The sequence below is a fragment of the Vidua chalybeata genome, chromosome 4, assembly GCF_026979565.1.
Source record: "Vidua chalybeata isolate OUT-0048 chromosome 4, bVidCha1 merged haplotype, whole genome shotgun sequence".
In the NCBI taxonomy this organism is placed as follows: domain Eukaryota; kingdom Metazoa; phylum Chordata; class Aves; order Passeriformes; family Viduidae; genus Vidua; species Vidua chalybeata.
In genome coordinates this window covers 72,546,604-72,574,204 of record NC_071533.1, presented here as the reverse complement: position 1 = coordinate 72,574,204, position 27,601 = coordinate 72,546,604, and the positions used below count along the sequence as shown (strand labels likewise).

At 53.0% G+C, this 27,601-nt stretch overlaps 1 protein-coding gene across 6 annotated transcripts in view; it reads right to left on the bottom strand.

Annotated features, from left to right (window-relative positions):
- The window catches only part of ALMS1 (ALMS1 centrosome and basal body associated protein), a 62,095-nt gene that overhangs the window by 19,579 nt on the left and 14,915 nt on the right, over positions 1-27,601 (bottom strand). For 4 of the 6 annotated variants that reach the window (XM_053940308.1, XM_053940309.1, XM_053940310.1 and 1 more), the window contains exons 3-11: positions 23,396-23,498; positions 20,397-22,404; positions 17,298-17,457; positions 14,510-16,099; positions 13,163-13,293; positions 6,153-8,052; positions 5,187-5,312; positions 3,986-4,147; positions 405-1,507 (exon numbers count right to left, since the gene is read on the bottom strand). In XM_053940308.1, coding sequence (XP_053796283.1) covers positions 405-1,507; positions 3,986-4,147; positions 5,187-5,312; positions 6,153-8,052; positions 13,163-13,293; positions 14,510-16,099; positions 17,298-17,457; positions 20,397-22,404; positions 23,396-23,498 — 7,283 coding nt within the window. The remainder of the gene's footprint in view (positions 1-404; positions 1,508-3,985; positions 4,148-5,186; positions 5,313-6,152; positions 8,053-13,162; positions 13,294-14,509; positions 16,100-17,297; positions 17,458-20,396; positions 22,405-23,395; positions 23,499-27,601) is intronic. The other 2 variants (XM_053940313.1, XM_053940312.1) reach the window with 2 other exon arrangements.

Genomic DNA, 27,601 nt, shown 5'->3' with positions numbered 1-27,601 from the left:
AGCGGGACAAAACAATTTACACATTTTTTTACAAGACCAACAGCAGGGAAACTCCAATAATTGTATGGATCCTTGCCCAGGGATGTCCTGGCTGGAATTTGCATCAGATTCACAACCTCTGCCCAAGGCAGAGCCTGCAGGTACGGGGAAGAGCAGGATCTGTCCCCAGGGGAATGAAGCAAGGAAAGCAAGCCCAAAACAAGCCCAAAGCAAGCCCAGGTGGTATTTTGCCAGCCTGAGCCGCTGCCCTGGTTCCTGCAGGCTCAGCCCTCGGCCGGGGCAGCTCCCAGGGAAGGCAGAAACCTCCCCTGCACCCAAATTCTCAGTGAGTCCCTGCTGCCAGAGCCCGGCACAGCGGCAACTCCTGTGGGGACGGCGCAGGGCAGGGCTCAGGATGCTCTTACCTGGCCCTTCCCGAGGCTCTGGGCAGCCTCCTGGGGACATCCCGCAGCCCCTGCTGCTCTGCTCTCCTCATGCCACTTCTGGGAGCGGCTCTTCTGCTGGCTGATGGCACGGTAGAGCTGGGCCAGCCTCGGGGACAGCCTCGGGGACAGCCTCGGGGCCGGGCTCGGGCTGTCGGTGTCCGGGGCCAGCCCCAGCCTGTGCTGCCCGAAGGCCCGGAGCAGCCTGGCCGTGTCGATGGTGGACAGGGACAGGGAGCTGCTGTCCCCGGAGGCAGGGGACGTGTCCAGCCCCGCCGGGCTCCCCGTGTCCCACGCCGAGCTGCTGCAGCCGCTGGGCTCTCCGCTCAGCCCGGACTCCAAGGAGCTGTCACTCGGGATTGCCAGGTCCTGCTGCTCCTCCGGAGCCCCGCTCGGGTGCTGGGTCACCCTGCGGCCCGGCCCGGCTGCCCTCAGCTGCCCCCGGCTCGCACGCGGCCTCTGCGCCACTCGCGCTCGCCTGGGCTCCGCGCTGCGCCCAGCCCCGGCTCTTGCTGCCAGCCCAGCTCCCGGCTGCTCCCTTCCCGGCGTCTCCTCCTCAGGAGCCTTCTCCCCGGCTGCCAGGGCGTGCCGGAGGGGGTTCTGCAGGAGCCTGGCCAGCCGATCCAGGCGCTGCACCAGGGACAGCTCGCCGCTGCCGCCGAGCCGCTGCTGCTGCCCGCCCTGGCGCTGCAGGAACCTCAGCCACAGCTCGTCCAGGCCGCCCCTGGCACGGCCCCTGTGCCGTGGCGCCTTCCCCACGCTCTCATCCAGGCCAGCTGTCCTTGCACGGGGCCCAGCGGCGCTGCCGGCCAGCCCGTTCCCAAAGCACGCCCCGGCACCCGGCTCCTCGCTCCTGTTCTCGTCGGGCTCTGCGGCGAGGGCGAAGAACTGCCCCGCCGTCCCCTGGGGGGCACGGGGACCCCGCTGGCGCCGGGGGGCAGCCCCCGGGCAGGGGGCAGCGTGCCCAGCCCTGTCCCGGCGGGGCTCCCTGCGATGCTGGCAGCTCTCCCCGGCGGGCAGGGGCAGCCGGGCGGGCGCACGGACACCACGGGAGGGCTCTGCAGGCCCGGAGCCGTCGGGGAGCTCTGCAAGACAGAAAACACCAGAACGTTTTGCTGCTCTGCTCCAAGCGGAGCATTCTCATCCTAGAACACGACAGAGGATTAAAAGCAGGATCACCGAGCCCACTCCCGAACGCAGTGAGCCTGGAGACGCGGTCTGAGCATTATTACAATCACATAAACAAATATTTTCTACCTTTTGCAACGTGGAAGCCAAGAGAATATTCCATCCAAGTGAATCTGGGGAGGAATCCAATTCCACCTCAGGGAACTGCCCTGACCAACCCTGAACTGAGCCTTTGTTTAGTCATGGAAGGGACCCCAAAGCCCGTCCAGTGCCAGGGGCAGGGACAGCTCCCACTGTCCAATGCTCCAATTCCCATCCAGCCTGGCCCTGGACACTGCCAGGGATGGGATGCCCTGGCCATCCATGAAGCACACACAGCACGAGTGTTTTGGAGCACTCTCCAAAACAGCTTTAAAGTGATTTTTAACATAATGTAAAAACTATCAAGTTTTAAAGTGCGTTGTGTGTTTTTTGTAGAAAGGACAGGGTGGTTGGATCTCCTCCCCTCCCAGCCCAGGGGCTGTGGTGGAACACGGAGATCACGGATGCTGCAGCCAGGGCCAGCCTCACTAAGTCTGGAAGTGCAGGAATTTTTCTTCCCATACAAGGGCAATGTTTATAAACTTGTGTAAGAGGCTTCCTCCACATCCTCCTGACAAATGAGATCAGGCTTGGGAATGCCAGGCAGAACTTTGCTATTCCTGGCTTTTTAGAAAGTTACCAAGAAATGGACGGAATGTAAACAGGCAAAAAATAAAAATAAGTTTGTATAGAGAAACTTTTTTTTAAAAAAATACATAACTTGCATAATTTTAAGCTCTAGACAAGCTCTGTGGGTAGAGGTAATCTTTTATTAGATCACCTAAAAATACAGTTGAAGAAGTCAGGGAAGATTTAAGACATGCAAGTCTTTCTTCTGAAAGCTACTTTAAAGTTCCAGCTGCACTGGCTGCCTTCACAAAAGATTCTTTCTCCTTACAGTTCTCTTCTTACCTGGGCCTTTAGACCATCACAGCAATAAAAAATGTTACGAGATAATTTTATATTAACACTTTTGTTCCCCTCTCATTTTTATTGATGTTGCAGCCTTACGTAATCATTGAAATTTTCCTCTGCAAATAAAAATTGTCCTCTGGAAACACCGAAGTCTCACCATTCTGAGAGGAAAAGCTTCAGAGAAAAAAAGCCCCACGTGAAGTGAAAAATGAAAATAATCAGATGGAAATCCCATCAACACATCAGGACAACGTCCTGACAGGAAGCAGCAGGACAGGAGCTGCTGCAGGAGAGATGCAGCCACGCAGGAATGGCCTGGCTCCAGCAGGGGTGTGCAGGGTGCAAACCCAGCACCAGCCACCCACAGGCACAGTTTGTGCTCCACAAAGTGTCCCTGAGGCTTCTGTGCCACACACAGAGCCAGGGTGGCACCCAGGGCTGGGCTCAGCCTGAGCCCTGGGGCAGCACCCTCACCAAGGACAGCCTAGAGAGCAAACCCTGACCTTCCTCCTCCTCCTCCTCACCAAGGACAGCCTGGAGAGCAAACCCTGACCTTCCTCCTCCTCCTCCTGACCAAGGACAGCCTGGAGAGCAAACCCTGACCTTCCTCACCAAGCACAGCCTGGAGAGCAAACCCTGACCCTCCTCCTCCTCCTCCTCACCAAACACAGCCTGGAGAGCAAACCCTGACCCTCCTCCTCCTCCTCCTCACCAAACACAGCCTGGAGAGCAAACCCTGACCTTCCTCCTCCTCCTCCTCACCAAGCACAGCCTGGAGAGCAAACCCTGACCTTCCTCCTCCCGGGCAGCTCCTCCAGCCAGGGACAGGGCAGAGACAGGGACAAGGACAGGATCAGGGACAAGGACAGGGACAGGGTCAGGGACACGGGACAGGGATAAGGACAGGGACAGCAGCACACCAAGCTGCAGCTCGGGGACACGCAGGGCACAGAGGAACCATGTGACATCACAGCACAGTGCAGTGTCCCTGGGCAGGGACAGCCCCAGCCCAGCCCAGCTCAGGGAATCCCACACAATCCCTGGAGACACAGGAGTGCCAGCAAATACTGATGGCCAAGTTTTCCATGGAATCCTGCGATGGGTTGGGCTGGAGGGATCTGAAATCCCACCCAGTGCCACCCCTGCCACGGGCAGGGACACCTGCCACTGTCCCAGGCTGCTCCCAGCCCTGTGCAGCCTGGCCTGGGACACTCCAGGGATGCAGAGTCCAGAGCCTCCCAGGGAAACCTGGATTTTATCAGTCAGGGAGAAGCAGAAAGACAGGGAGAGAAAACAAAGTCAAATGTAGCATTTTCTGGCAGACTGTCAGCAATGCCACCAGACCCATGGATCCTGAATGGCAAATCTTTTGCTCTGACTTCCTTCACATGTATGAACACACAGAAACAATTACAAAATTAAATCCACATTCTAATTACCTGAAGACCGTTCCAGTGGCGTCCTGTGCTCCTCAGGCCAGGCCAGCTTAGGCCTGTGAGCATGGATTGTCCCTGTGTGCTGGGCAGCTGCCCTGGCTGCAGGGGGATCATCCCCCACAGCCCGCACTGGCGCCAGGATCCCTGCAGGAGCCTCCTCTGAGCCTGCACAGAGAGAGCAGCGAGTGCAACAGGGAGCACAAGAGCAGACACAGGAATGCCACCATTAACCAGCAACCAGGAGCCCTGGCAGTGCCCCAGGCCAGGCTGGACATTGGGGCTTGGAGCACCTGGGACAGTGGGAGGTGTCCCTGCCTCGGCAGGGTGGGATGGGATGGGCTTTAAGGTCCTTCCAACCGAACCATTCCGTGACTCCACGAGCCTATCCCTGCCTCAGGGTTAGAAACCTTGAGCTGTCCCCACCAATCTCTCAGCCTTGCCAGCCCCACCTGGTTACATCCCGTGGATTTCCTGCACTCAGCTCCCTCAGCTGCCCCCCCTGAGCTGAGCCCCGAGTGCAGCAGGGACTGGGAAAAACAAAATGTATTTTTCCATCCTGCGGTACGTTTTCCTAGAACCTTGTGCTGCTTCATTTGCATAGTGAATTTTTATATATGGCATCATCATTTCTGCAAAACAACAGATTTGTATCACATTTGTTTCTCTCATTTTGGACATGTTTCCCCAGATAAACTTGAAAAAGGTCAAGAGCAGGGACACCTAAACCATGCCCAGCACAACTTGTGGCTGCAGTGACTGATCTGGGTGCTTCTGGCACTGCTGGATCAGCCTGATCCCTTGGTCACCACTGCTGCAATTCAGGAACTGGACATCTCTAACATGAGTTTTGTCTACAGACAAATCTCTCGATATTAAAAAGCTCTGAGTGGAACCAACCTGCAAATAAAACCTGTGATAACCTGCAACAAAAACCTGTGAAAACCTGTAATAAAGCCAGTGGTCTGTTCTTTCCAGGAAAAGTGGCAGAGATCTGAAAGGATCCCAAGTGAGCAGTGATTCCCAGAGGAAAGCAAGGGATGGTGAGGCTGTAAACCTGAGTTCTGCTCCTTTTCACTGCCAGAAAGGAGCAAGAACTGCCCTTGCAGCCCAGAGAAGGAGAGCAGAGCCTGCAGGCAGGAGCTGCCACATGGCCACAGATAATTCAGCACAGAACATCAGCCAGCCTGGACAGAGGGTGCAGTACCTGAGTGGGAGCTGGCTGTGCTGGCCTCGGGCTCCCCTGGGGACACGGTGGCTCCTGGTTTCTGGAAGGGCACATAATACATGCCAGAGCTTCCCGAGGGTTTGTAGGGCAGCAGCAGGGGCTGGGCTGGGGGGACAAGGCAAAGAGTGAGCAGGAGCCAGGCTGGAAACCCCTCATGCAACAGGGCAGGGCCTGGGCAGGCTGCTCCTGCTGCTCCAGCCTGAGGAATACCCTGTTCTTCAGCCAAATGGATTGCTATTTCATCAGCTAAATTAAACTACTTGAATTTCTTCATCCCCACCCACAGGTGGGAAGGTTACCATCCCTTCCCTGGAAAAACAGCTTCACCTGTTCAGTATTAAAATTGTGATCAGGGTGGCAGACAGTGACTTACAGAAACATCTCCTGCAGCCACGGAGCTCCAGCTGATCCCAGTTTGAGGGAATCATTTTAAAGGAGCAGGGATTTGTCCCTCCAGTCAATAAAAACAACAACAGAGCCCTGGTACCAAACACCACTGGGGTGAACATCCACGTCCCTCTGCTGACAGATAGCCCAAACCCTGCAGTTTTCTGTTTGATTCTATTAAAAGCACCAATGTGCAGATTTCCCCCTGATTTTTTGGTGTTATCTTGACTAGGGGGTAAATCAGTAATCAGATCCAGCTCTCACTGAAGTCCAAGTGAATCCAATCGAATCATCTACACACAAACACCAGAAAATATTCTTCAACCACACCTGGACACAATGGATTCAGTTCTAGAGAAACCTGAACTGAATCCCAACTCTATCCACACAAATCCCTCCTGACAGGGCTGGGATTTTCCCCCCATATGAGCAACTTCAAATTTCCCAGTTATCTCAAGGATGTTATTTCCACAAAAAAGCTGGGTTTGGTTTTGGGCTTTGACATTTATCAACACAAATTCAAATGCACAGACACCCGTAAGACAGGAATTTGCTCACCTGGCTGCCTTGGGAAGGGGGGAATCTCCTTGTGGGATGGAGCTGTAATCCCAGGAGCTCCAGGGGTGCTGGGGAGCAATGGCTGCTGGGCAGGGCTTCCCCCCTCCTGGGGACCAACACGCATTTCTGCCGAGAGCGTGGCTTTGGCAGGCCCTTCCGTGCTGATCTGGGTGGCAGCATCAGCAGTCCTTGTGCCGGCTTTTGCAGCAGGGGCAGAGCTGGGGATGCCCTGAGCACCCCGAGCCCCCGAGCCCCGGAGCTGGGCCCTGGCCCTGCCCTGCAGCAGCAGCTCCTGCCTGGGGGACAGCACCCGGCTGGCATCTGCTGGGGCCACTGGCTCAGCTGAGCTGGGATCCTCTGGAACACCCTCAGCAGGAGGGAATTTAGGAACGCCTTCCACTGAAACCTCTGGAGCTGCTTTTAAAGTCACTGCCTGAGCCTTCCCGTGAGGTTTGTCCCACAGCTGGATCCTGCTGCCAGCACTCCCGACCCTGGAGGAGAGGGTGATGTGCACACAGCTCAGGAATCTCCTCACTGGTGACGAGGGAGCCCCAGGCGTGCTGGATAAAGCCTCATCTGCAGAGAAAGGGTGAGCAGGACCCAGCTGCTCCCTCACAGCCTCTTCTGGCACGAGAGGTGGCTCATCAGGGCTGTTCCTCCCCTCTGCCAGCACCTCACCAGGGCCCTTGGGCACAGCCCTGCGTGCAGCTGGCCCTGGGCCCTCCGAGCTCTCGGGGAGCTGGGTGTGGCCAGGTGGGACCTGCTCCTGCTGGGAGGGGCTCAGAGGGGGGGGCTCAATGGATGCCCGTGTCTCCTGGCTGAGCCCCCCAGCTCTGGCACTCTGTGTGTCCCCCTCGGGCACGGTGGCAGGCACAAACGGGGGCTGCTCTGCACTCGGGCTCTGTCTTTCCCCAGCGTGGGTGCTCCCAGGCTGCTGGGCTGATTCCTGAGGAGCTGCAGGGGCAGCAGGAACCTCAGCAGCAGCAGCAGCACCAAAGGCAGCCGGCATGGGGCCGGGGGGACAGCCCTGTGTGGCAGCTCTGGCCCAGGGCTCGGTGCCCAGCCTCTCCTCCCCAGGCAGGATCCCCCCCGGGCCAGCCCTGGCCAGGCTCTGGGAGCAGAGGCTGACGGAGGAGCTCGGCTTGCCCGGCTCCCCCCAGGCCTGCCCCAGCCCCAGGGCTGGCAGGGACAGCTCCCCGTGGGCACGGGGGGCAGCTGCAGAGCCCCCTGCACTGGGAGCCCGTGCCAGAGGGGCACGGAGCTCTGCCATGGCCCTGGGGTGCCCCACGGCCGGGGGCTGATGGTTCAGCTGCAGCTCAGCAGCACTGCAGGGCTTCAGCTGCACGTCCTGGAGCTCAGCAGCACTGCAGGGCTTCAGCTGCATGTCCTGGAGCTCAGCAGCACTGCAGGGCTTCAGCTGCACGTCCTGCAGGTCAGCAGCATTGGAGGGTTCCAGCTGCACATCCTGAAGGTCAGCAGCACCCCAAGGTTTCAGCTGCATGTCCTGGAGCTCAGCAGCACCCCAAGGTTTCAGCTGCATGTCCTGCAGGTCAGAAGCACTCCAAGGTTTCAGCTGCACGTCCTGGAGCTCAGCAGCATTGGAGGGTTTCAGCTGCACATCCTGAAGGTCAGCAGCACCCCAAGGTTTCAGCTGCACATCCTGCAGCAGGGAGCAGTCCCAGGGATCAGCTCTAGGCAATGGTGCTGCAGGTGGGGAGCTGGGCTGGAGGAGCTCCCGAGTCCTGGAGGGCTGTCCATGAGTCCTGGAGGGCTGTCCATGAGTCCTGGAGGGCTGTCCCTGCCTGTCCCTGGGACACCTGGCAGCCTGGACACGCTCCAGGTCCTGCTCCTGCTTCCTCAGATACTCAGAAGCTGCTTCCAACCCACAGAGCCAGGGATCCTGAAAAACAGAGCACAGTTCACGGGGTGACGTGGAGAACATCCCAGGCTGGCCAAACCTGGATGGGAACAGCCAAAGATGAGAGCTGTCACCACCCAAGAGTTTGTCATCAGGAAGGGAGGGAACCCAGCTGGTAAGGAACTAATTAATTATCCTTTTGAAGTGCCAAGTGACCATCCCCAGGCATCTCCCAGGGCCAGTACTGGTCCCAGCCCACAGGAGGTGCTGCCCTGGAGCAGCACTCACCTGAGCTGAGATCTCCTCACCTGATCTGCCCTGACTGAACAGAGCCATCCCAGAGCTGTTCCCAGCCCCGATCTTGGCAGGGAATTCCTGGCTGGGAGGGTGGGGAGGGGCTGGACTGGAATTCCCAGAGCAGCTGTGGCTGCCCCTGGATCCCTGGCAGTGCCCAAGGCCAGGCTGATCCCTGGGGCAGTGGGAGCTGTCCCTGCACCTGCACAGCCCGTGCCAGGAGCAGAGCTCTCCCACCACTGCCCTTCAGGTCTGTTCCATGGGGCATCTGGGCCAGCACAGGACACACACACAGTTCCATGGGACCAGCCCTGCCATCCCCATGTCCCCATGTGTGTGGGCTTCAGGCCACCACCCTCCTGTGCACAGAACTGCTGCAGTGGCCTCAAGAGGCACCAGAGGACGTTTAGAAAGGATCTTAGGAAAAATTTCTCCCTGGAAAGGGCTCCCAGGCATTGGAACAGGGAACTGGTGGTGTCACCATCCCTGGAATTGCACAAAAATGTGTGCATGAGGCACTTGAGGATACTCTGGTGCTGAACATGGTGGTGCTGGTTGATGGTTGGACTTGAAGATCTTGGAGGCCTTTTCCAACCTGAATGATTCCATGGTTCCAAGCATCAACATAAATGAATTCATTCCAGTGCAACCCAAAATTCCAACACTTCCACTGAAGAGAGTAAATCTGAGATAAATGTGCTGCCATGGAGATGGGCCAGATAAACTGAGTTAGAGAAAAAAGACACCAAAATCTGGGTTATATTTACTTTTCCTACTGATTGGGCCAACTGTGGAAGCAGCAGAGTGTATTCCAGTCATGAAGCACCACGGGCCCCTGGGTGATTATATCCCCATCAACCACTGGGAATTTGGCAACCAAAAGCAGCGGGAAACATTTTTGGTGTAAAGCAAACATACAAACAAGTATTTCACAAGAGCTTTCCCAGCCTTTCTCCATCCCAGATATCCTGACAGCAGCAACTGCTCCAGCAGGGCCTGGATCACTATCCCACTTTTCTATCCCTTTCTGGATCCTAAGGCAGCAAATGGGTTTATCTGGCATTTCCCCCAGCCATGGGGGCCTGTGGGAGAGCACAGGGGCAGGGGCAGAGCTGTGCCAGCACAGGGATGATCCCAAGACTTCTCCTCCCTGCACCACGTGCCAGTTCAACGGCCTGAGGTAATCCAGAGCAACTCCCACCAGCGAGAGCAGGCACAGAAGTTGTGATAAACTCATCTTCCCAAGCCTTTCACATGTTTTATTGTGCCTCTTATGTGTCATCCTTCCAAAAAAGCTCCCTGTGCCATATGATCCACAGGAGCCTGCAGAGCAAATTTAGAGCTACAACTCCGTGAACTTCCTGGAGAAGTGGGAAAGCTCAAGGAGTGGAAAAGTACAGCAGGGAGTGGAGGAAAACACTGCACCAAGGGGGAAGGACTCACAGGGAAGGGAAGAGGGAGCATCTGGCACCCTAAAATAAGGTGGGGAGATCAGGTCCTCAATTTAGGAGGAAAATCCTGAGGCTGAAGATGCTGGAATTGTGTTTACATCCAACAGCAGCTCCAAACCTGCTGTGGCAGGGACACCTCCCACTGTCCCAGGTGGATCCAAGCCCCAGTATCCAGCCTGGCCTTGGGCACTGCCAGGGATCCAGGGGCAGCCACAGCTGCTCTGGGAATTCCAGCCCAGCCCCTCCCCACCCTCCCAGCCAGCAATTCCTTGCCAAGATCCCAGCCCAATCTCCCCTTTCCCAGTGGGAGCCATTCCCTGGCTCCTGTCCCTCTGTCCCTTGTCCCCAGTCCCTCTCCAGCTCTCCTGGAGCCCCTCCAGGGGCTCTGAGGATTCCCTGGATTTTTCCCTTCTCCAGGGGAACATTCCCAGCTCTCCCAGCCTGCTCATGTTGAATATTCCAGGGGTTTTGAGCACTCCAGGCCACGATTGCAGCCCCTTGCTGTGCCCACCCCAGGCACCTCCTGAGCCCTCTGCTCAGGCAGACATGGAAAACCCACAGGCTTTTCCCTGCCTGTGACAAACAGCTCCCAGAGCCTTCAACAGCCTCAAAAGATGGAAAATCTTCCCAAGTAAAACATCCCAGAGAACTTCCCCAGGGTCCTGCTCCTTCTCTGCCCTCAGACTTCACACACTTCCCCTGGCAAACAAGAAAATGCCAAGAAAATCCAGTGGCACCTGAATTCCTGGAGCTGTCCCCTCTGAAAACGAGAGGCAGAGCCTGAACATTGCCAAAGAACATCCAGCCAAACCTGCCCCACGGGCACCACAGAGATCCTGCTGGAGGAGTTGTTTGCTTGAGCTGCAGGAACAGTTTGTCCTTCTCCGTTTTAAGAGTTTAGGAGAAGGAAAATGTCTTTTCCTAATCTCTGTTCTGTTCTTTTTAAGTCAATGCATGGCACTTTGGCTCTAAAACTTCCACCCTTCTTGTACACAACAGTTCCCATTACATTTACAGGAGAATATTTTGCCTGGCTGTGTTTTTTTCAGTGCAACAATTTTGAACAATCTGTGTTTTTCAGTGACAGTGTTTGTCTTGGAGGGAAGAGCACATTTATCTTAAGTACAATAAAAAAAAAAAACCAGTGACCTTCACTCTGCAAATTCAAGCCTTTTTTTTATCTCAAATTAAAAACATTGCAGTGCAAAAGTATTTTCGAGATCAAAGCACGAGGTGCTGGGGTTGAACTACAGCAATGTCTCGGGAGCTTGGTTTGCCACATTATGGTGAATTTCTTCTTACCCTAAAAGGGGATAAAACAATCCCCAGCTGACACTGAGTCACAGAAAGGTAAAATCCTTACTTCCACACTGCACAGCATTCATTTTAGGGACAAAGCTGTGACCAAACAAAATCTAAAAGCTGGGGGGGAAAAGCTTTGATGCCTCTGGTTTTGTATTTCTGTTTTAGTTCTCTTTTTTAAGAAATCTGAAATTTAAGAAATGTGAACTTCTAAAATATAAAATAATATTTATAATTCTATTCTATATTAAATATAATATATTTAATTATATGCATTAGAAAAAATATATTCTCGTATATTTATAATTTATTTATATATTACTTATTAATAAAATAGTCACTTTCTTTTTCCCCAGCTGCCCAGGGATTCCAGCAGTCCAGGAACACTGGGAAGTTTGGCCTGAGGGGTTTTGGGAGCTGCTGTGTCTCCTCCCAGCACTGCTGACCCAGAGAAGCTCTGAACACAGAGCACTCCTAAGCACCGACTGCCACTCCTGCTAATGCAGGGCTGCTAATTAAAACAAACAAACCAACCCCTGCTGCTTTTCCCGGGAGGCAGGCAGGCTGCAGGAGAAAACAGGAACAAAATCAAGGGGAAAAATAAAGAGGAAGCTCCTCCTAAAGCTCAGGGCACTTGTCTGAACCACCAGCCCCTAAAAACCTTGCCCTAATCACCCTGGAGACCAGAGCGTGGCAGAAATGGCATTTGAAGTGAGAACAAAGGTAACACAGTCCTGCTCAGACCCAGACGTGCCTTTTGTAATGAACTGGAAACACTGCAGAGGAGATGCAGCAGCCATGGCAGCTCCAGGGAGCGTTCTCCAGACAATCAGAGCTGCAGAGCCTGAGCCTGCCCAGCCCTGAGCCCTGGCCCTGCCCAGCACAGACACCCCCAGGCTCCCACAGACACCCCCCAGCTCTGCTGGACACCATCCCGTGACCAGCACTCCCTGATTCCCAGCACCCTCACCTGCAGGAGCCTGGAGCAGCCTTTCCCTTCCTTTCCCTTTCCCTTCCTTTCTCTTTCCCTTCCCTTTCCCTTTCCCTTTCCTTTCCCTTTCCCTTCCTTTCCCTTCCCCTTCTTTCCCTTTCCTTTTCCTTTCCCTTCCCTTTCCCTTCCCCTTCTTTCCCTTTCCTTTCCCTTCCCTTTCCCTTCCTTTCCCTTCCCCTTCTTTCCCTTTCCCTTTCCTTTCCCCTTTCCCTTCCCTTTCCCTTCCCTTTCCCTTTCCTTTCTCCTTTCCCTTTCCCCTTTCCCTTTCCTTTCCCCTTTCCCTTTCCTTTCCCCTTTCCCTTCCCTTTCCCTTTCCTTTCTCCTTTCCCTTTCCCCTTTCCCTTTCCCCTTTCCCTTTCCTTTCCCCTTTCCCTTCCCTTTCCCTTCCCTGTTCTTTTGAGAGTCTTAAAGTTCTTCTAAAAGTTCCTATATGCCTTCTGATATTTACATATTTCAACTGAGTTTTCTCACACACTGTTCATGTAAATAACGATTGTTTTGCATTCTTTTCTTCTTTGTGGGAGGAGAGAATTGGTTTGACCAGGGTAGTTAAAGAGGCAGCAGTCTCACCCTCCAATCCACTGTCTCTTTTGCTACTGTATAGATACTGGAGTCAGAAAACAAAGTTAGCTTTTTTGAGTTCTTTTTCTTTCCCGTTACATCCAGCCTGCTTCTGTGAGTTATTTCGTGTGGCAGTGTGACACTGCCCTGCCCTGTGCCCCAGCACAGGGGCAGTTCCAGCTCCCCCCTGCCCCGGGAGCCCCTCAAAGCCAGCTCCCGTGGCAGTGCCACAGCCACTGCCAGGGTGCCCCGTGCACAGCCAGCTCCTGCCACGCCAGGAGGAGCGTCCCAGGCACCACCAGCACCTCCACACACATTCTGTGCAAAGAATTCCTCCTGCCAACCCAGAGCCAGGAGCTTTGGGCATTTCCCACAGCACCACCAGTTCTGCCCCCACACCTCTGTCCTTCACGCCTTCCTCTGGGACATCTGCAGCTGAGTGCCACCCCCAGGGCCAAACCACCCCCCAAACTGCCTGGGAAAAGCAGAAAACCCCCCTAAAACCCCCAAGGGCAGGGGCAGCAGCATTCCCTCGAGCTGAGCTGGTTTGTACCTCGGCTTGTGCAGGTTTCCTGGTCTTTGGGAGCAGCTCTGCCTCGATTCCCTCCATCCTCAGCTGCGTCTCTTCATCCCAGTGTGGCCCACACTCCTGGGACTGGCTGGCCAGTTTCAGCTTCACCCAGGCTGCCAAAAACACAAACCAGCAGAGCTTTCCTTTCCATGTCATGTACAAGAACAGGTTTTAACTTCAAGTCAAAGCTGTGCATTTCTGCTCAGCCCAGCTGAGAGAACAAAGAGCACACCAAATTCCGAGCTCCTGGAAGGAGCAGGAATACAATGGCAAATGGCTCCTTGAATGGTTCCTTTGGAGATGGATCCAAGACTCTTTCCTGGTTCTGCCATCCTCACAGTCTCAGGCACAAGTCAGAGCTCACTCGCACATTCCCTTCCCACATTCCTGACTTAATAACTGTGTGGACAAAATAATCCCTTACAGGCATGTCAGGAAAAGAAGCCTTTCAAACTGGAAAAGCCCAATTCTACCCAATTCTGTCACAGCACAGAAGATTCCCCAGGGTCCTGCTCCTTTCTCTGCCTTCAGACTTCACACACTTCCCCTGGCAAACAAGAAAATGCCAAGAAAATCCAGGGGCACCTGAATTCCTGGAGCTGTCCCCTCTGAAAATGAGAGGCAGAGCCTGAACATTGCCAAAGAACATCCAGCCAAACCTGCCCCACGGGCACCACAGAGATCCTGCTGGAAGTCAGAAGATCCCTGGGAAGTGTCCCTCACTGAAGCCCTGCCCATCAAAGCTTCTCAGTACACCACACAAGAAATAAATATAATCAATATAATCCCCTTCAGACAGGGAGCAGCCTCATCCCACCACTCCTCAGCAACCCCTGACACAAACCCACCCCCCCCGGGGGTGCCAAACACCCCCCAGGATGTGCCAAAGCCACACCAGGACGTGCCAAATGCTGCCCAGGACGTGCCAAAGCCACCCCAGGACATGCCAAAGCCACCCCAGGATATGCCAAACCCCCCCCAAGATGTGCCAAACCCACCCCAAGAGGTGCCAAAGGCACCCCAGGACATATCAAGGGCTGCCCAGGAGGTGCCAAAGGCAGCCCAGGAGGTGCCAAACCCCCCCCATGACGTGCCAACCCCCCACCAGGAGGTGCCAAAGCCACACCAGGACATGCCAAATGCTGCCCAGGATGTGCCAAAGGCACACCAGGAGATGCCAAAGCCACCCCAGGAGATGCCAACCCCCCCCCCCAGGCTGTGTCAAAGGCAGCCCAGGACGTGCCAAAGCCAACCCAGGAGGTGCCAAAGCCACCCAGGATGTACCAAACCCCCCCCAGGAGGTGCCAAAGGCAGCCCAGGCGTTCTCACCTCGGATCTTGCTCTCGTGCTCCTCGGCACTCCTCAGGAGGTGGCTGGCACGGAGCCCAGGGGAGGCAGTGCCCAGGAGGCTGCGGACACGGGCTGCCAGGGAGTCCCCGCTGCTGCTGCCGCTGCCCGGCCGGCTCCTGGCACTGCCAGCCCCGGGCAGGCTGCTCTGGAACATCCCTGGGGCACTGCCAGCCCCGGGCAGGCTGCTCTGGAACCCCCCTGGGGCACTGCCAGCCCCGGGCAGGCTGCTCTGGAAACCCCCTGGGGCACTGCCAGCCCCGGGCAGGCTGCTCTGGAACCCCCCTGGGGCACTGCCAGCCCCGGGCAGGCTGCTCTGGAACCCCCCTGGGGCACTGCCAGCCCCGGGCAGGCTGCTCTGGAACATCCCTGGGGCACTGCCAGCCCCGGGCAGGCTGCTCTGGAACATCCCTGGGGCACTGCCAGCCCCGGGCAGGCTGCTCTGGAACACCCCTGGGGCACTGCCCAGCTGCCAGGAGCGCCCAGGCCTCCCCAGCAGGCTCCTGACACGGGCGCTGAGGGAATCCCCACTGCTGCTGTCCTCGCTGCCCCACGTCCCTGCTGCCCTGGCAGGCTGGGACAGGGAGCCCTGGGAGCTGCCCAGGGGCTGCAGGGGAGGAGGACGGCCCAGCTCCGCAGCGGTGCCAGCGCTCAGGAGGCTGCTGGCACTGCTCTGTGCCAGCCCCACGGGGACAGCCTGCTTCCTGCCCGGGGTCACACCGCTGCACCCTTCTGGCTCTGACCTCCCCGTGGATTTCCCCGTCCCTGGCTCCGGGGCCGTTCCCCTCAGCCCCTCCCTGTGCTGGGAACTGACAGCCAGAGGATGTCCCCGTGCCAGCTGGCAGCTGGCAGGATGCAGAGGATGCATCCCCAGCCCCTGTCCCTGCTCACCCCTCTGGGTCAGGGCCTCATCCCACGACAGGCTCTTCTGCAGCTCAGGGATCCGCTCCTGGCCTACCCCAGCATCCTTGGGATCCCCCTCGCTCCCACCCAGCCTGGGGGGAGACTCCCCAGGCTCTCTGCAGGAGGCTGTGGGCCAAGCAGGACGGCTCCAGCTGGCAGTGAGACCCTCTGCCTGTGCCAGCAGCTCCCGGAGCTCCCGCAGCGCCCCAGGTGCCACCAGGGCATGCCCTCCCTGCCCCTGGCTGCTCTCCCTTCCCACACCGGAGCTCTGGGATGCTCTGTCCAATTCCATGTCACTCCCAGCCCCGGACAAAGCCCCCACAGCCCATCCCTGCCCGCTGCTGCCCGAGCTCCTGGACTCGGGGTCAGCCCTTCTCCCCCCAGCCCGGGGACCCCCGCCCGGGGGGCAGCCGGGCACGTCCCGCTCTGCCCCAGCGGGTCCAGGGGACCCCTCTGCACCCCGGGCCGGGCCACCTGGGACTGCCACCTCCAGCCGGGGGCCTGGCACGGCGCCCGGGCTGGCTGGGTGCTCCCCAGAGAGCCTGGGGGAGCTGGGACTCAGCTCCTGCTCCGAGCCAGCCCGGGAGCCCACGGCCGGGGACACGCTCAGCGGGGACACGCCCGAGCCACAGCTCGCCTGGGACATCTCAAAGGCTGGCAGCAAGGCACCTGCAAGGGAACAGAACACAGATCAACACCCGGAACGCAGCAAACATCCCCTCCTGTGCTCCCAGAACCGTGTGGTGAAACTCAGATTATGAGGGAGTAGTTTAAATAAAGGTATGTGATATCACAAAGTAAAAAAAAAAAAAAAACTTAGAATTTAAAGTTTTAGTAATATATGGTAAAGTTTTATATAAAACATAAAAATATATAGTAAAGTTTTAGTAATAAATAGTAATTACAGTATTATGTAGTATCATAAGCAAACTATATAGTATTTGTGTATATATATCAGTATATATTTTAATATATATATTATAATACAATTTTAGTATATATGTTATATTAGTATATATCTGTGTATATATTAGTATATATATCATGTTAGGATGCATATATATCATATTACTATATAGTAGTATGTATTATAATACTATATTAGTATATATATCATAATACTATATAATATAGTATTATAAGCAAGCTATACAGTATTACGTAGTATTTAGTAATATATATAAACAAAATAAGGTTTAAAACAGTAACTAATCCTTCTTCACCTTCCTCTTCATAAGTAATAATATGTAATTAAATTTAAAAGTCCAGATTACAAACCACAAATAATTAGTTATTAATAATTACGTAATCCAATAATTATTATTTATTAACTAATTATAATTAGTTATAATAAACACATAACAATTATAATTAGCTATATAATATATAACATATATTATTAATAATATTATTTATATAATAATATAATAATGTCATGTAATATAGTATATAATAATATATAGTAGTAATATATGGCAATTATAATTAGTTATATAATAATATATAACATATTATTATTATCTATATAACAATATAATAATAATGTCATGTAATACAGTATATAATATTATATAGTAATGATATATTACAATTATAATTAGTTATTAATAATAACCTAACCCAATCATTATTATTTATTAACTAATTATAATTATAGTTAGTTATAATATACATATAATATTTATAATTAATTATATAGTAATATATAACATATTATTAATAATCTTAGTTATATAATAATATAATGTAATAATGGCAATGTTCTACAACAATAATAGATAGCAATTATAATTGGTTATTAATAATAACCTAACCCAAGCACAAAAGAAAACCCCGACACCCCCGCAGCCCCCAGAGCCCCCCATACCCTGAACCTGGGGGGGGACCCTGGCCAGCGCGTCCAGGGGGGGCTGCAGGCTCCTGAGCTGCCAGGGGGAGAACTCCAGCTCCCGCAGGGGCCCCCGGGGCACGAAGGGTGCCAGGATGGTGCCAGGGGACTGCTCGATGCCCAGGTTCCGCAGGTACACCTGGGAAAACAGGGAAAATCACCACTGGGGCAGGGATGGACCCAGAGCCTCCCAGTGCGTTCCTCAGGGAGGCTGAGCTCCAGCCTCACCTGCTGGGAACTCCATTCCTGCTCAAACACAAACTGAAACTCAAACTGAAACTGGAACTCAAACACAAACACAAACTCAAACTGAAACTCAAACTGAAACTGGAACTCAAACACAAACACAAACTGAAACTGGAACTCAAACTCAAACTGAAACTGGAACTCAAACTGAAACTGAAACTGGAACTCAAACACAAACACAAACTGAAACTGGAACTCAAACTCAAACTGAAACTGGAACTCAAACACAAACACAAACTGAAACACAAACTGAAACACAAACTGAAACTGGAACTGAAACTCAAACTGAAACTGAAACTGAAACTGAAACACAAACACAAACTGAAACAAACACAAACACAAACTGAAACACAAACTGAAACTGAAACTCAAACTGAAACACAAACACAAACTAAAACTGAAACACAAACTGAAACTGAAACACAAACACAAACTAAAACTGAAACACAAACTGAAACTGAAACTGGAACTCAAACTGAAACTGAAACACAAACTGAAACTGGAACTGGAACTGAAACTGAAACACAAACACAAATTGAAACTCAAACGGAAACTGGAACTGAAACACAAACTGAAACTGAAACTCAAACACAAACTGAAACTCAAACACAAACTGAAACACAAACTCAAACTGAAACACAAACACAAACTGAAACTGAAACTCAAACACAAACACAAACTCAAACTGAAACACAAACACAAACTGAAACTGAAACTCAAACACAAACACAAACTGGAACTGAAACTCAAACACAAACTGGAACTGGAACTGGAACTGAAAACACAAACACAAACCCAACTCCAACTGAAATTCAATCTCAAACTCAACCACAAACTCAAACTCAAACACAAACTCAACCACAAACTCAAACTCAATCTCAAACTCAACCACAAACTCAAACACAAACTCAACCACAAACTCAAACTCAATCTCAAACTCAACCACAAACTCAAAGGTTTGGGTCCAAAGCCTTCTCCCTCCCCAGACAGCTGCTGCTCAGGAAACACTGGCAGCCTTGGGAATTCCAGGCAGCAGCAGGGAAGTTCCTGAATTTTTAGGACAACTTTGGTCAAACCTTCCAGGCAAATAGTTGGGAGGACTTTTATCAGAGCTGGTTTGCACAGAGATGTTATATGAAGGGAAAAAAAACCAGCCAAAATTTTCCTTGACTTCATCACCTCTAGGGCAAATTAATTTCAACTCATCCACTCTGTGTCCTAAACTAGGCAGGAAAATGAAATAAATTACTTACACATCACAGCCAGCTCCATTTCCTATGATCTCACTACAAACTTGCACATTAACAGCCAGGTAAGTGACCTGATCTCCTTTACCTTCCAGTGATTTATGGGAGCAGCACTGCTCAGAACTAGGCTGGAGAGTGTGTAATTACAGCCAGGAACAGAACTCACCTCTCTGGCTCATGAATTTCATTTCAAACACCCTCCCTCCAATACTTATATTTGTTTCACCACGGGTTTGCAAAGACAACAGAGGGAAAAGAGCTTCCAGAGCACATTCCCAAAGACCTGGTGATTATGGAGTCATCTTGGGAGAGGAGCAGCCTCTTACTCAGAGGACAATTACATGTTTGTCATTACCATAAATCTGCATCTCGTTTGCTCCACCACTCCCAGCTATTGATGCCCTGAAGGTGCTGCACAGGGCTCTCCCCTGGCTCCAGCTCCAGCCCCAGCCAGGGAGGAACCTGGATCAGCCAGGCAGGACAGAGAGAGGGAAGGGCTGAAGAGGCTCTGAAGGTCCTTCATGAGGAACACACCAAGAATTCAGAACTGGGGCCTCAGAAACGGGAACAAAGTGAAAAAGCAGAGTGAGAAAATCTCAGGAAAAAAGGAATTTCATTTCCTTTCATTTCCGGGTTGGGTTTGCTGCTCCTGCAGAGCTGGGGGGAGCTCAGCTCTCCTCACTCAGCACCTGAACCTCACGTTTGGACAAGGAGAGCCTGATCTTTGAGAGTGCCACCAACTGTCCCTTCTCTCTCCTCCTGCTCCCCTGATGTCACATTATGCCTTTTTCTGACCCAGAGATGGGGTAACTGAGAGGCATTTACAACCTTTTATTCCATTTTCAGTCTCATGAGAAGGGTGAGACAATACAGATGTTATAATTCACACCATCACAATCACAAGTTACTATTTCCTAATTACAGTATTTGTAATTAGGCTTATAATAAATGCTTATTTGCAAGGCCATCCTTTGAAACTTGTGTCTGGTTCCATTTGTCTCCCAACAATGTCTTTCCCATTCCATGGCATGTCTAAGTCAGCATTTCTTATCTCAGGGTTTGCACACTGTGTGAGCCTTCTGCCAGGCTTTGAGAATTATCTCATATTATTTGAGAATTCTCTCATATTATTCTCTCATATAAATCCATTTCCCACACCCTGACACTCAGCTACCCCTGGGAAAGACAAGAGACCTTTCCCATATCCAACCCTGTCTTTGTCCACATTAAATGTTACTAAAAGTTTTTTTCCACCTCTATTTAAGCTAAGCTGAACCAGTAGCATGGATGAAATTCACTGTAGCACAACCCTGTGAAAAACCATTTGTTTTGGCTTGTAGTGATTAGATCCTCTCCTAAAAGAGCAGTGGGGCAAAATGGAAAAGTGAAAAACGAATGGAAAACTCTGAAAAACAAACGGAAAACTCTGAAAAACAAACTGAAAACTATGAAAAACAAACTGAAAACTATGAAAAAAACATATAACTGAAAAAAAAAAAGGATAATTCTGGGAAAATAAATGGTTAACTCTGGGGAAAAAAATGGCTAACTCTGGAACCAGAGTTTGAATTAGAACCAAACTTACCGGGATCCTTTCCTCAATATTCAGCTCTTCTTTCTTGGGAGTCTCCAGTGCTGCTCCAGGAGGGATGGGGCTGTTCCCTCCTGCACTGGGGCAGGGCCTGGGCACCACCAGGGCCCCCTGAGGCTCCCCAGGACCAACAGGAAAACTCAAACTCTCCAAGGAAACGGCTCCAAAGCTGTCCAGGATATCCTCGCCACTGGGAATACTGAGGTTGAGGGACTGATTTCCCTCGTCCTCACAGTCCTGGTGCTCATCAGCTGGGGGGCTCCCATCCTTTTTAAGGAGCTGAGCAACACTGGACACAAACACATCTGGGGCTGAGCTTCGTCGCGCGGCGCCCTGCACATCTCCAGCACGGGATCCAGGAGCCAGCTGTTGTGTGGAGCTGCCAGAGCCCCCCAGAGCAGGACTGCCCTGCCCTGGGGTCCCTCCAGCCAGGGCTCTGCTCCTGCTGCAAACGCTCACGGCGTTGTCAGACTGGGATCTGCTCAGAGCAGGGGCGAGCAGCAGCTCTGGGCGGGGGAAATGCAAACTCCCCAGAGATCCTGTGCCCCTGCAGGCAGGAGCAGCACAGTTCTGGGCTGACAGAACGCAGCTCGGAGCCCTGGGAGGGGCACTGGAGGCTTTCCTGGCAGGAGGGAATCCACCTGGGACAGGTGAGCTGGTGGCATCAGGACCCTGCTGTGGCTGGCCCACGCTCCAGGCTCCCACCTTCTCCAGGAAGCCCAGCGAGGGGAAGGACCGGATCCTGCCAGGGCAGGGGGATTCCAGCTGCAAGCACTCCAGACGTGCACAGGTTTCTTCCACAGCTCTCTGGGGAGGGTGCTGCTCCCCAGGGGCAGGGGACTCCCCCGGGGCTTCTTTGTTGCAGCAGGAAGGAGAGGCCTGGAGGTCCGAGGGGATCGCCAGGACTCCAGCACGTCCTTCTGCCTTCGCAGCGTTCTTGAGGAACACCCCCGGAGTGGACTGGAAGTTGGGATGAGCCAGGTGCAGGGAGAAGGAGCCCTCACCTCCCAGGCTGAAGGAAGGGGAGATCTCTGTGGCTTTGTGTCCCCTCTCTATGGAGCAGTCGGAGGCAGTCAGCTCAGCCCTGCTCCCCGCAGGCTCTGCCCGCCCCGGGCAGTGCCCAGGGCACGGGGCAGCGTCCTGGGGCTGGCTGGGTGGCACAGCAGGGACCAGCCCCTCTGTGCCCAGCCTCCCTGCTGGCTGCTGCTGGGCCAGGAGAGCTGCGTGCAGCTCCCGAGGGGCACAGAGGAGCCCCCCGAGCCCCCGGGAGCCCCCGAGCCGCACCCCACGTTCCTCCAGCGCTCCTCTGCCTGCCTCCGAAGCTGCTGCACAAAGAACACCTCGAGCACCCGAGTCTGTAGCACGGCCTCTCCTCAGGACATCACAGAAATTATTTGGCAAACCAAGCTCAGGCACCTTCTTTCCTTTTTCCAGCTTCTCCAGGGCTCCTGGTGCACTCCCAGCCGCTTTCACCTTTTCCTGCTGCATCCCCCTTTCACTTTTCTCTGAGAATTTGGTCAGTGCAGTTGTATAGGAGGAGTTTCCCGAGGAGGAGGAGGAGGAGGAGGAGGAGGAGGAGGAGGGTTCCTCCTGCCCTGGGGACTCCTTGTTCCCCTCTGGCAGCTCAGAGCCAGCAGCTGGGCCACCACTGTCCTGGGAGGAGTGACCACAGGAGTGGCCAGAGGAGTGTCCATCCTTCCCAGCTGTGCTCCAGGGCTGCTCCAGCCCCTTCCCCAGCCCCTCCTCTGGAGCTGGGGGTGCTGGATCCCCCCTGCCCCGGGGGCCTGGTGCCTCCTGCTGGGTGCCACTGGCCCTGTCCCCAGTGCCCCCCACACTGCCCAGGGGCTCCCCAGACAGGGCAGCAGCTCCAGGATCCGCCTGTCCCACGGGCTGGGAGTGCTGGGATGCACTGGGAATGGCTGGGCCCCTCGGGGAGGCACTGCCATGCACGTGGGCAGGCTCTGAATGCTCCAGGGATGCTCCAGAAACATCCGGGATTCCCCTGCAAGAAAAGTGAAATTCTGATCGTTTATTTCAGCATCTCTGGTTTAAATCAGAGGCAAAAGAACTTCGGTGACAACTGGGGGTTAGCAATATTCACACAAATACCCATAAATGCATCCCCTAAAGGGGCAAAACCCGAAGGAATGCAAAGAAATATCAAAAATCTCCTATAAAACAAAGGCTCAAAAATAATATAATAATAATAATATCAATTTTTACTTAGTATGGCAGTATTTTTCAACCTGTTTAGGACTGAAACATTTTTTACTGACAGGCTGTTATTAGTTACATAAATAAACAAAATCAGCTAAGTAAAATATGCAACATGTACTTACACATATCTCAGCTTGCCCGTGATTTTTTCATATAAATCACCTAATTCAGTTCATGATAACAATTATTTTTTTAAAGGACATAAAAGCAGCCAGGTCTCAGATAAGCAACAAATTCCTATAAAGTTCTCGTTCTCATACTGGGGATTGCTTAATTAATAGTTCCTTTATATGAAACATACCATCAAACCCTAATAAATATTACCCCATGCAAGCAGAGCACCTCGAAATGAAGGTGACAATGCCTTTTACTGAAACAGCTTTCTTTCTGCATTTTAACCCCAAATTTGTACTGTAAATTACACTCATGGCTCAGCACATACAAACCACAACACTGTCCATGCATGTTTTACTCCTGCAAACGCAGAAATCTGATCTTTGTCCCCAACATTTCATGAAGTTTATTCCAGAGTCTAAGACATTGAAGAGGGTGGAGTTCCTCACTTTCCCATTTTCCCCAGGCACCTCAGCATGACAAGCTCAGAAGAGCCTGGTCCTGCTTTTCCCTTGCTCAGAGTCCTCTGAAGGCAAAATCCAGAGGTGCCTTCTCTCCACACAGCCCCAACCCCCCATTTCTGAGCCCAGACCCTGCCATTATCCATTAGCCAGTGCAGAACCAGCCAGGGGAAAGGAACAGCCCCAGGAACCCCATCCCACCTCAGGGGAAGGAAATCCATCTGGGATCCCTGCAGGAACGTCTCAGCCAGGGCTGGGCTCAGCAGCAGGGGCAGGCAGGGGGAGAATCTGCTCTCCTGGACATCTGGGAGAGAGAAAACACCAGCAGGGCACTGAGAGCTGGCAGCAAGCCTCACAGTCCCAAAGATGCCCAAAGACCCCAGCCCCACATCCCCAAAACCCCAGCCCCACATCCCCAGCCCCACATCCCCAAAGATCCTGGCCTCACAGTCCCAAAGATCCCAGCCCCACATCCCCAAAGACCCCAGCCCCACGTCCCCAAAGATCTCAGCCCCACATCCCCAAAGATCCCCAAAGACCCCAGCCCGACATCCCCAAAGACCCCAGCCCCACATCCCCAAAGATCCTGGCCTCACAGTCCCAAAGATCCCAGCCCCACATCCCTACAGATCCCCAAAGATCCCAGCCCCACATCCCCAAAACCCCAGTCCCACATCCCCAAAGATCCCAGCCCCACATCCCAAAGATCCCAGCCCCACATCCCCAAAGATCCCAGCCCCACATCCCCAAAGATCCCAGCCCCACATCCCCAAAGATCCTGGCCTCACAGTCCCAAAGATCCCAGCCCCACATCCCCAAGGACCCCAGCCCCACATCCCCAAAGATCCTGGCCTCCCATTCCCAAAGATCCCCAAAGACCCCCACTGCAGGGCAGGGGAGGGAATCCCACCCCTAAATCCCTGGAGCCTCCTCCCTCCTGGATTAAGTTCAGCTTTCTCAGCCCGTACCAAACCCAGGTCTCCAACCCCTGGCACTGCCATCCCAAACTTATCCCAAATTTCCTTCTGTGCCATCCCCACCCCGCACCTCCCTGCTGGACTCCAGGTGGGCTCACACAGGGATTTGACCCCATCACCTCTCTCTGCACAACCCAAGATCCCACAGGTGCCTTCCCTACCCTCTTTTCCCTAAACCCTGGTTCCAGCAAAGGCTCTGTGCCATTGTTTTCCTGAGGGATCCAAGCTGAAGTAATAATCAAACCCAGCAGTGATGATTGCTGCAGCAATTTGAGTTTCTAGCCTGCATTTCTTTGCTCTTTGGGGTACCTGGTGGTTTTTTTTCCAGTTCATTGCTTACAAAAACAAATGCAAATTGTTCATACCATGAGAATAAAACAACTCTAATATATATGGAATTATCTGCAGGATTTAGATATAACTGTATGCTTGGGTTTTTTTTTTTTCCTTTTTTTTTAACTCTAAACTGGTGTCTGAGAAGTGTAAATAACTACAGACATGTCTGAGGGGTGCAAAACAATACTCCCAGTATTCTAAGCAAGCCTTTATTTTTAAAGGGAAAGAGCTGTTTGTGGTCAAGGGAGTGACTTCCTAACCCAGAAATGCCATTTATTTAATTTAGGCTCATTAGTTTCCAACCACTCAGACAAGCCAGTCTGCAGCACTTAGAGGAGCACAATCACATCAGAAAAATGAGCATTACACACAAAAAAAATCCAGTTTTCATTCCATCAGCTCCAGCCTGAGGCACCTCCACCCACACTGCATCACCTGACCAGGGGCAGCCAACCACAAGGCAACCTTGCTTACTAATTTTTAATTTAATACTTCAAATTAACCTTTTTTAATTACTTTAGAACTCTAGGTAGTGAGAGGATAATCAGCCAGATAGGATAACTGAATTTGCAGTACCAAATATGATTAAAATGCTTTTTTGGAAGCTCAGAGAAAGGAAATGAGCTTTAAAAATAGGTGTAAATAGCTATTCCTGAGCATTGTGACAGCAGGAGGAATTCCAGAGGGCTCAATCCACGCTGGAAAGCAGGGCTGGATGGCAGAATTCATTCTGACACACGTGGAAGGCTGAGAAAGGAGAGGAGCAAGCGGCAGCACAGGGGGAACAGAGCCAAGGAAGGAAGCAGCAAGGTCAGGAAAAGTCGTTTGTAACTCAGCAGCTCCTCAGAGCCCTGCCCCAGCAACAGCACACCCCAAAGTGGGGTTAAAGTGGGGACAGGGGACTGGGCAGGGATGGGATTGGGACTGGGGCAGGGATGGGAACAGGGGACTGGGCAGGGATGGGATTGGGACTGGGGCAGGGATGGGAACAGGGGACTGGGCAGGGATGGGATTGGGACTGGGGCAGGGATGGGAACAGGGGACTGGGCAGGGATGGGATTGGGACTGGGGCAGGGATGGGAACAGGGGACTGGGCAGGGATGGGAACAGTGGGACTGGGCAGGGATGGGAACAGGGGACTGGGCAGTGATGGGATTGGGATTGGGGCAGGGATGGGAACAGTGGGATTGGGCAGGGATGGGAACAGGGGACTGGGCAGGGATGGGATTGGGACTGGGGCAGGGATGGGAACAGGGGACTGGGCAGTGATGGGAACAGTGGGACTGGGCAGGGATGGGATTGGGATTGGGGCAGGGATGGGAACAGGGGACTGGGCAGTGATGGGATTGGGACTGGAATTGGGGCAGTGATGGGAACATTGGGACTGGGGCAGGGATGGGAACAGGGGACTGGGCAGTGATGGGATTGGGATTGGGGCAGGGATGGGAACAGTGGGATTGGGCAGGGATGGGAACAGGGGACTGGGCAGGGATGGGATTGGGATTGGGGCAGGGATGGGAACAGGGGACTGGGCAGTGATGGGAACAGTGGGACTGGGCAGGGATGGGATTGGGACTGGGATTGGGGCAGTGATGGGAACAGGGGACTGGGCAGTGATGGGATTGGGACTGGAATTGGGGCAGTGATGGGAACATTGGGACTGGGCAGTGATGGGAACAGTGGGACTGGGCAGGGATGGGATTGGGATTGGGGCAGGGATGGGAACAGTGGGACTGGGCAGTGATGGGAACAGGGGATTGGGGCAGTGATGGGAACAGTGGGATTGGGATTGGGGCAGTGATAGGAACAGTGGGATTGGGGCAGTGATGGGAACAGTGGGACTGGGATTTGGGCAGTGATGGGATTGGGGCAGTGATGGGAACAGTGGAACTGGGATTTGGGCAGTGATGGGATTGGGGCAGTGATGGGAACAGTGGAACTGGGATTGGGGCAGTGATGGGACTGGGGCAGTGATGGGAACAGGGGATTGGGGCAGTGATGGGAACAGGGGACTGGGATTGGGGCAGTGATGGGATTGGGGCAGTGATGGGAACAGTGGGACTGGGCAGTGAGGGATTGGGATTGGGGTAGTGATGGCATTGGGATTGGGGTAGTGATGGCATTGGGATTGGGGTAGTGATGGGAACAGTGGGATTGGGATTGGGGCAGTGATGGGATTGGGGAAGTGATGGGAACAGTGGGACTGGGCAGTGAGGGATTGGGGCAGTGATGGGATTGGGGCAGAGATGGGATTGGGGCAGAGATGGGAACAGTGGTATTTGGGCAGTGATAGGATTGGGACTGGGGCAGTGATGGGATTGGGATTGGGGCAGAGATGGGATTGGGGCAGTGATGGGACTGGGATTGGGGCAGTGATGGGATTGGGATTGGGGCAGAGATGGGATTTAATCACTGAATCCTGATTTAAAACCAGGAGCAGCAGGCTGGGCTGATTCCCTGCGATGTCCCTCACGCTCCCCTCAAACACACAGAGAACAGAGGGGTTTGTTCAGGGCTGGCACTGACAGAGCCTGGACTTCCCATTCCCACTTCCCAGCAACTGACTGGGAGCACACAGGATTTCCAGCACACGTTCACTCCAGGAATGTTTCCCAGTTACACTTGGGAATACTGAGCAGATTCATCTGCATACAGAATTGCATTAAGGATGCAAACCAGTGTTTCTTAAGAAGCATTAAGCAAGTTGGAATCTGAACTCTCTCAGCACTGTCAGATGGACTTTTCCCCCTCCCAAATCTCATTTTCTATTTAAAATGGCATTAGTGAGCAAATAATAATAATTGCAGTTATCAAATCAGACTTGTCAGCTCCCATCATGACACACTTCATGTGGCAGATCTGGCATCTTATTTTTAGTCATGCAAGAAAAGAGGAAAACAAGCTTTTCTGATTTCAGCTTAACTTCTCCACTTTGAATGAAAATGTATTTTCAAGCTAAACTGAAAGGCAGGAGTGGTTAAAGAAAAGGTTTTTCCACACACAAAAAAAAAAAATAGGGTGTGCTTTGGAAATGAAGAAACAAAGAGGACTAAGGGAGGGAGCAGAAAATAATTGGGGGAAAAAGCTGTCAAAA